Below are 9,560 nucleotides of genomic sequence, written 5' to 3' on the forward strand. Positions count from 1 at the left end.
AGTGGAGCTGTGGCTCAGTTAGCTAGAGGCAAGAGCCAAACTAGAATGGATAATAAGTTTGACGTCTTTAATGGATGACAAAGAACACATACAGGATTGAGGGGAAGCAACCAGAGTCCTTTGTTAAGATGTGGTTAATGGTCACGCCAAATGTCTCACCATTCATTTCAGGAATTCTATTTAAAAGGGAGCTATGTCAATAATACAATAACACAATGGTCCATCTTAAAAAAAATCACATATTTTCCTCATAGATATGGGTGCATACATTTTGTTTTCATAAATTTCAAAAAGACATCAACCAAATGCTTAGAGGTGGATTTTAATCCTAGAGATAATTACAAACTTTTATTCTTTCTCTTTCTGAGTCAGTTTTACTCAATTTAGTATGAAACTGGCTTGGTAGAATAATGTTTACCCAATAGCCAAAGCTCATGAAGGGAACCCCTGCCTCAAAAAAGGAGTTCAAAATTTGTAATTTATCTCTAGTATTAAAATCTACCTATAAGCATGTGTTTGGGGGACATTTTTGTTTGTAGACCTATGAAAATATAGCCATATTAGGAAATATGGGAACATTTTACAATAGGAAACTAGAATATTCTTGATATAATTTATTTTAAAATATAGTACTAGAATGACGTTTCATAATTATCAAGAATTTTCAGAAATAATTTAGTATTGAGGATTCTCCCCATTTTTCTATCTCTCTCAGTCTCACTTTTTCTCTCCCTCCCATAAAAAGCGCACACAAAAATATACGTACTCATGTAATATAATACTTTAGGACAAGGCTAGACTTTAGAATATTTATGCCAAAATTCATAGTACTTTTTCAAAGTACAACCTACCTTTATGTCTTGCCAGATATCGACCAAGGAGAAATATAGAGCACAAAGTGACAAATACAACTACAGCCACTATTCCACCTATGAGAGCATGGTCTGGGCCAGTTTGACCAGCCAGAGCATTGGGATCTGGAAAAGACAGAAAATGAAAGAAAAAAGAGAAGAGAAGAGAAGAGAAGAGAAGAGAAGAGAAGAGAAGAGAAGAGAAGAGAAGAGAAGAGAAGAGAAAAAAAGAGAAAAGATTGTTTTAGTTAGACTGATACATTAGTCATAAAATACAAATCTGCACTAACATAAATTACTTTGAAATTTAGCACCTGGCAACTAAAATGAAATTGCATTAATATGTATTATACCAATCATTCACTCAGCAATATTTACTGCATGCCTATAAAGTGCAAGGTACCTGAGAATATACCACTGAACATATCAATCACAATTACCACTAATTTACATTTAAAGAGAAGAATGTTTAATCAAATAGATATGTGACTTTGTATACTTACATACTTATCCTCGCTACTATCATCTCAAAATATGTCTATATGCAAAAATGTACACGTATAAATATATTTATATACATATATATACACATGCAAATACATACACATATATCATCTCGTAAGAGGAATATAGAAAATTTGCACCAGTTAAGATTCTTGCTGTAACTATAATTGACTTTATGGTTCAATGGCTTTAAGCCATTGAAACTAGACTATGGGAGGAATTTGGAAAAATTGGGGAATTTTACCAGAAAAGCCCAAGAGTATTGTAAGCAGAGCTCAATGAGTAATTCTGGACAGGGTTAAGGAGAACACAATGCTCAAAGGAATGTGAACAGTAAATACCGTGATAGTGAAATCTCAGTTGAGAATAAAACTTTCTTAAGAATTGGACTAGAGGCAAAGCACAGTATACCCTGGCAAAAAAAATTGTCTACATTGTCCCCACATCCTGAGATTTTGAGGGAACCTGAATTTAAGGATGGTACACTAGCTGGTCTGTCAAGGGAAATTTTAAGAAAGTTTAAATTTCAAGAAAGTTTAAATGTCATGAGTACTCTTATATACTTTCAGCCAAATTTAAGGAGTTGGGGGAAAAATGTCAGAGCAAAATGTTTTGAAAAACTTATATTCTGGCCATAAAAGAGGATGTTAGTCACAATTAATGACTTATTCTTGTTTATTTGGAGATTAAGTATGGCTTAAGGAGGAGTGATTATGTGTCAAATTGACAAAGGATGTACTTGTGCCACTTAGTTTTGTCAACTTAACCAAATTAAGATACTCCTGGAAAAGTGATTGGATCGTGGAGGTGTAGTGCTCATTAGTGGATGTATCCACTGGTGTTTATAACTGAAGGTGTTCTGAGGAGATGGGTCCCTGGGGCCTGCCTTTGGAGGGTGTATCTCTGTTCGGGATTCTTCCTCTCTGCTCTGGCTTTCAGGTGCAGTGAAGTAAGCATCTCCACTATATTCCTCTATTGTGATGTTTCTGCCTTGAACCCAGGCAACCATGGACTGAAGCCTCTGAAACTATGAGGAAAATTAAACTTCTTCTCCTTTAATTTGATGGTGTCAGACATTTTGAGTGAGTAATGGGAAACTTTACCAATATTGTTACAACATTCTTCATTGTTTGCAGGTCAAAATTTTAACTTTAATTTACACAATGATATATTTTAATTCTGAGTTGTATAGTTGAGATATTACGCATAGGGATTCTCTTTTCAAATGCTGATGTTCATCCCTCATTATCTTTGATGCACATCAATTTAGCTCCAGAAATATCTGTGTGACTGAAATACAGATTACAGGCCTGGTATACTTAGTGGATGGTGTGGAGAAAGAGCCTTGACAAGGAGATAATTATAGGTAGAAATTTCATTTATCCTTTATTTTCTTTCTTCTTTTATCCTGCCTATATTCTTCACCCTAAAATGCATGTTCAGGTAATAGACCTCTAAAATATTTTTTGAATGTTAAGAAAGAATCCTGGGGCCTTGTACATGCTAGGCCAACAGTATACCACTGAGCTATACCTCAAGCCCCTTAGATAATATTTAACCATCTTTTGTTTTGAACATTAAAACCATCTGATCTTTTAAAATTTACTATGGTTCAATTTAGATTTACCCTGCTCATCTTTGAATGTATATTTTCTCTTACTTTTACATACAGTTATAGAAACATTCAGAGTTTAAAAAAAAAAAAAAAAATCCATGCCACTTATATTTGTTTGGCCCTACTCATTAAATGAGGAAAACATTTCAACAGGAAGGAAATATTTCAACAGTTAGCTTTAATCTTATCAACAAAAAAAATCAAATATAGTCTCAAGATTTTTAAAATTTTAAAGAAAATTTGGGTATAGAGTTATGTGACTTTACACATTTGCCACTAAGTATGTTTTCTAAAAGGGTAACATATGGTATGTGTACATCACTGGCTATGCTTTTCATTTCACTCTCATCACTAAGAAATACAAATATCTCTTTAAAACAAGTAATTGAGGAATAGATAAGTATTATCTGAACAATGCAGGAATAACACATAATTTAAAAGGCTAAATCCCGCTGGGAATCTCTTATATAGGCTTTGTCTCATCCATCTCCTACTATCACATCAACAAAATGTGAAGTACAGCCTTCTAAAGTTTCTTTACAGATAGCTACATTTCCATTATTATTCAGGCAAATACATCATGCATCTTTAGATGATATTCTTCTCAAGTGTTAGCGCATGAATTTCTGAATCTAGAGTGTCAACCCCGGAGCAAGTAAACTCCAGTGGATTTGCCACTGTGTTAGTAAAAATCTCTTTACCTGACACAGCACCAAGAAAATAAACAATATTGCAAAATTAAAACATGTTGAGTTTAACATACCTCAGTTAGGGATTTTGACTCTTAATAAAGTACTTTAAAAGAAAACTTTTGTGAAATGACCATACGTAGGGCAATTCTTTGTATTTAGAAGAGTGGAAAACAATCTTAAAGTACAATTTTATTTAAAATGTTAGAGTGGGAAATCTTAAATTATATAATCTTATCTCTAAAATCATTGCGAACACACTCTATCAAAAGTATAACATGTTATTTTCTTTTAAATAAGCTCTAATGTACAACATCTCTATTTCTAAGATCACAACATATTGAAATTGCATACAGAATTAAAGTGAATATACGAAGCAAGTTGAGGTACTCCGCAAACATTTGACCACCAACACGGAAGGGTCCAGGCTTCGGTCATGTCTACTTTGGAGAAATTTTTACTCTATGTAGCTAGTAGTCACTTTTGCCAGATATGCAGAAATCTCACCAGTTTGAGACAATATTCTGCTGTTTGTGCGCTGACAGTCATAGATTTCCTTAGAGCAGAATATACCAATCCTATGCACAATGTTGAAAGTACCCCTGCAACTAACTTCCTTTCTCTTCCAAGAATTTCCTTTTCTTTTGCCTGTCACTCTTCTCTTTCTAAGAGAGAACTGATTTATGCATACTTTTCAAATCAGGGACTGGGGATACAGCTCAGTGGTAAGGTGCCTGCCTGGCAAGCACAAGGTCCTGAGTTAGATTTTCAGATCCGAAAAAAAAAAAAAAAAAAAAATTTGCAAAAGAACAAATTACTCAAAACATTTTTTACAAGCCCATTTTCTACCCTGCCTACACCAATCCAAATTATTCAAGACAAACAACTGATGTAATCTTTTCTTTATTTGTGGTTTTGTCTTTAAACCGTGTTTGAAATCAGTATGATTTTAGAACACATACTCAAGTCTGCTTCCATCTGTATGCTTTCCAAGTTGAAGTTTTGATCAGCACAAATAAACTCTCTTTGTTTCTTAACAAATTTGTGCCTCAGTATCTCTTGAGTAAACAAAAGTATCATTTCATTATTTTTCCTTTCTATTAAAAGTATTAGAATTAGTTTACAAGTAAACTTTGACCAAATTATTTCATATGCTTTCCAATATACAATAAAATGGTGAGGATTGAAATTAAAACATTTTACTTAAAATATTTTAAATTACTTTTCATGATTATGATTATGACAATGGAAATGTTGCTATTATAGATTAAAATAAACACATTTCAAAGCCAAAATTTGATTAGCATAAAATTTAGTAAAATTTTCAAGTGGAAGACATTGCTCAAAATATCTGATATTTAAAAGTTTATGGTGAATCTCATACAAGCATGTGTTATCTGTGTCTTTGGGCATGTGTCTTAACCTCCTATTTTTTAGAATGTGAACACTGCTTTTCAAAATTTCAAGGGCTAACAGTGGAAATGACCAATGCAAAATCCCTTTAGGGTTTAGAAGAAGAATGTCTGACACAGAAGAAGCATTGACTAGTTATATGGAGAAAAAAGATGGAAAGTATAAACTTCAGTATAAAAAGTATATGGTTTCCTATTTTGGATGTGTGAAAGACTCCAAAAATACTCATTGAGAACTTTTTTCTTACCCCAGAGTTGAGATAGTAAATAGGAAATATTCTAAATGGCTAAGTTGTTAAAAGCTTAGAAAAACATTAAGAGGAAGATTTGCATGACATGAGCTTTGTGGGAAAGCAAAATGGCATTCTGGTGGGTGAAGATGCAATAAAAGAAAATTTGTTGAGTATTTAGTCTGTGTCAGTCTCTGTTAAAATTTTTGTTTTGTTCAATGTGTACGAAGCACGGACTTGGAAAAGTCATAGTTATCAATATGACGATCAATAAAGCATAGTTCAGCTTGCTGAAATTAGTTTGAAATATGTGTGGAAAGCTTAAAAATAAGAGAGTCAGTTTTGTAGTATGGCTCAAAGATGATTTTCATTTTGAGAAGAACTGGTTCACATATCTATAAGTGTATTTCTATGGCCAATGATAGTAAATGACTACATAGTGCTACCTAATGACTGTCTCCATCCTATAAGACATTCTTCTTTCCCTCTGATTGCAAATTTCAAATACCAGTGATCAGTCTTTTTATGTTAATCATTGCTAAATTATTTAATTCAGGAGTATTTCCCCCTGGATGAATTCACTTGCCTAGGTTTTATCTTCTATCAAAGACACAGGCTTTCTTCAAGATTAAGTGCACAACATACACTTGTAACATAGTTGCAGCAGAAGTTTTAAAGATTTTAGCACTAAGTAAATTGAGTGAGTGAATGGATAAAATTAAACACTTATGCTGAATTCCAGGCGGAGATGGTGTTTTTATATACAAATTTACTTTACTAAACACTATGCTATTGCCCTTTTACAATAATAAATCATAATAAAACTTTGTATCTTAATATGTCAGAAATTAATGCTAAACAAGAATGAGTCAAGCAAGGTTTTATTTAATTAATGCTTAGAATAATTTGATTCTAACATGAAATTTAAATTTTTTCTATGTACTTAAAGGTGTGCTCTCCCCTCTTCAAAAGTGATGATGCTTCAAAGAGCAGATCACTATAATGAAGTGTTAGACATAATTATATATAATTTTTGAGAAAAATTGTCCTTTGACAACATATAACATTAGCAAAGTCCTGGGAAATAAATACATCACAACTTCACTTTGGGAAAACTATTATTTCCTAACTGTATGTACAATTACTATTTGTGAAAAAATTCTGAAGGACAATCTGTGAAGAACTGAAAATATAAAAATGTACAGTGCTTTGTGTTATTCAGCAATTTACACTTAATTAAAACTATAAACAGTAGGTATAGGAACTCCAAATGTATAAATTCTATATCCAAACTACATCATTGAGCAGATATTCAACAAAAGGTAAAAATGAATCCTAGCAATAAAACTTTTAGCTTTCCCTTTCAGAACGAGTTAACTTAATATAAACTTGTTTCTAAATCAAACTAAGTAATAAATACCTTCTAATAGCCAACTTTCCATCATTTTAAAAAATTACTTGTGATAAGTAATTGATAAACAGAAAAGGTTTATTTTAGCTCCTGTTTAGGTAGGTTGCAGTCCAAAATTGGCCAGGCCCATTGATTTTGAGCTGTAATATTTGCTACATGGCAATGAGAGGAAGTGTGTGATGGGGAAAAAGTACCTCATCTCATGAGAATTGAAGCAAAGGAAGAGGAAGAGATCAGAGTCCGACAATCCAACATCAGGACACAACCTCTATACTAAAAGTCTCCAATGAGGCCCTGATGAAGATTATAGCACCTACTAATAGCATCACACTGTGGACAAAGACTTTAGCAGAAGGATATTGGTGGGATATTCAAAATACAGATTGTTTTCCTAATATACATGATCTTATTTGTAATAGTGCATAGATGTCTTCTCCATAAAGATTTTCATGATAACTATGAAATCCTTGTTTTGTTTATTTGATTTGTTTGGTTGTAGAGTTTCAGGGTTGTACAGCTATGAGATATAATCAATTCATAAGTGAATCCTATCAAGTGTTATTGTCAGAAGTACAGAAGTGACATATTGCCAAAGAGTACACTGTGTCATGAATTGGGATATATAATTCATCTTCTGAGAATTGTGCTCTCTCAAGATCTGCTCATCCTCTTCTCAGACTTTTAGGTATCTTAATTTTATAACAATTGACATTAACAAACTGAGTCTCTGCCCTTCCTGCACCAGTGGCAGAGAAGAGGTGCTCACTCAGAAGCCCCAGGGATGTCTGTTACTGGGGGGAGGCGGGTGTGTAGCCCTGCGTGCACCCTGTGTCATGTGTACAAGTGTTCCAGGAGCTGCTGGTCCAGCGTTTCGAGTCCGAGCTTTACTCACACTGCCATGGTTCTCAGCTGAAACTCACAGAGAGAGCCAGGTATTACTCATCTACTTCCTGAGGGCAGAGCAGGTGACCCAGGACCCAGGTGCCATTACAGACTGAGTCCCTGCCCTCCAGGCACCCGCAGCAGACAGGAGGTCTTCACTCAGAAGCCCCAGGGACTTCTCTAGCTGGGGGGGGCACATGTAGCCCCTCCCTGGGTGTGCCCTGCACAGAGTGAGTGAGTGCTCCAAGAGCTGCTGGTTCCATGGTTCGAGTCCATGCTTTACTTTCACCCAGATCCCCTAGAGGGTCACAGGCACGGGCAGTCTGTGATTGCTTCCCAGGCCAGCATGTATGTGTCCTGAACTGACTGGAGATACAGAATCAGGTGGTTCACAAACTGTCAACCCTGCAGTTTGTGTCTGGGTTTTGCCTGCACCCTGAACTGCCTGGGGACATAGGTCCACTGGACTGGGATTGTCACACCAGTGGAACCCGAGGCTGGGCTGTGCATGTGCCCTGAACTGAAAGGGGATGATGGATCTGGCGGTTGCCCATCATCTGACACCAATGCCAGCATCTGAGACTGGGGATACCTAGATACATGTCAACAACTGCCAGAAAATCCAAGACTAAGTAGCACTTCTCAGAGGTCACTCAGGGGCAAACTCGACCAACAGGAAAACTAGGGGCATTAGTGGCCTTTGCTGTGCAGCTACTGAAGAGGGAAACTGAGCTTTCTGCATCCAGTAGCAAACATGACAAAACGAAGAATGAAAACACAATCACAGAACTCCACCCCACTCAGAACAAGTCCAGGAGAGGGGCTGGGGATTTACCACAGCAGCAAAGCGCCTGCCTGGCAAGCACAAGGTCGCGAGTTCGGTTCCCTGTACTGGAGAAAAAAAAAAAAAAAGAACAAGTCCAGGAGATATCAGCATAGGATAACTTGGTAAACACATGCCTGAAATAGCTGAAATGATTGCAATGGAAGTAAAGAAACAAGGCCATAGAAGTGATGAGATCAGAAATAATCTCTAAGATAAAAAGTGAAATGACAATAACAATGAAGGAACTGCTCAAAAAGTCTGAAGAAGAAATATATAAGAAAATAGAAGAACAAAGGCAAGGGTCAGAAGCAGTCAATGAAAAATATAGAAAGGACTTAGAACGCATAAACCAGATTCAAAGAGAATTCCAGGAAAACAAAGCTGCCATTGAAAGCTACCAAAACTGCTTGAATGAAGCTGAAGACAGACTCTCACACTTTGAAGACAGCATGGCAGCTAGCGACCGTGAAAGAAAGGATCTTGTAAAATCAATAAGGATCCAGGAAAAGTCAATTCAATAGCTGCAAGATGAGGCAAAGAAGAATAATGTACAACTTATAGGAGTCAATGAAACAGCAGGAAGCAACACAACTGACATAAAAAGAATATTTGCAGAAATAATAGCAGAAAACTTCCCAAGCATGGAAACAGAACCTGATATACAGTTTAATGAGGCATATAGAACTCAAAACAACCACAACCAAAATAAAACTACACCCCGACATACAATAGTCAAGTTCCCAGATTTCCAGCAAAAGAACAGAATATTAAAAGCTGCCGGAGAAAAGAAACAGATTACCTATAAAGGAAAGCCCATCAAAATCACAGCAGACTTCTCAGCATAAACAAGCCAATCGAGAAGAGCTTGGAGCGAAGTATTACAGGTCCTAAGACAGAACAGGTTCCAAACAAGACTGATGTACCCTGCCAAACTACCCCTCAAATTCAACAGAGAAAAAAAATATTTTCACAGCAAAGAACAATTGAAGAACTTCATGAGTGCCAAGTGAGAATTATAAAGAGTACTGAAAGATATTCTAGATAGAGAAAAATCTGATCACAATTTCAAGAACAACAGTAGAAATGAAATGTCAAGAAGAGCAAGCAAATAAACATGAAGAAAAAGTAGGACACCAACAC

At 35.6% G+C, this 9,560-nt stretch overlaps 1 protein-coding gene across 1 annotated transcript in view; it reads right to left on the reverse strand.

Annotated features, from left to right (window-relative positions):
* The window catches only part of Cadm2 (cell adhesion molecule 2), a gene marked incomplete at its 5' end in the record, with an annotated part of 285,487 nt that overhangs the window by 7,842 nt on the left and 268,085 nt on the right, over positions 1 to 9,560 (reverse strand). The window contains one exon of the mRNA XM_005375539.2: positions 852 to 977. Within this exon, the coding sequence (XP_005375596.2) occupies positions 852 to 977 (126 nt within the window). The remainder of the gene's footprint in view (positions 1 to 851; positions 978 to 9,560) is intronic.

This window comes from Chinchilla lanigera, unplaced genomic scaffold, assembly GCF_000276665.1.
Source record: "Chinchilla lanigera isolate Chin_1 unplaced genomic scaffold, ChiLan1.0 scaffold00006, whole genome shotgun sequence".
Lineage (NCBI taxonomy): Eukaryota > Metazoa > Chordata > Mammalia > Rodentia > Chinchillidae > Chinchilla > Chinchilla lanigera.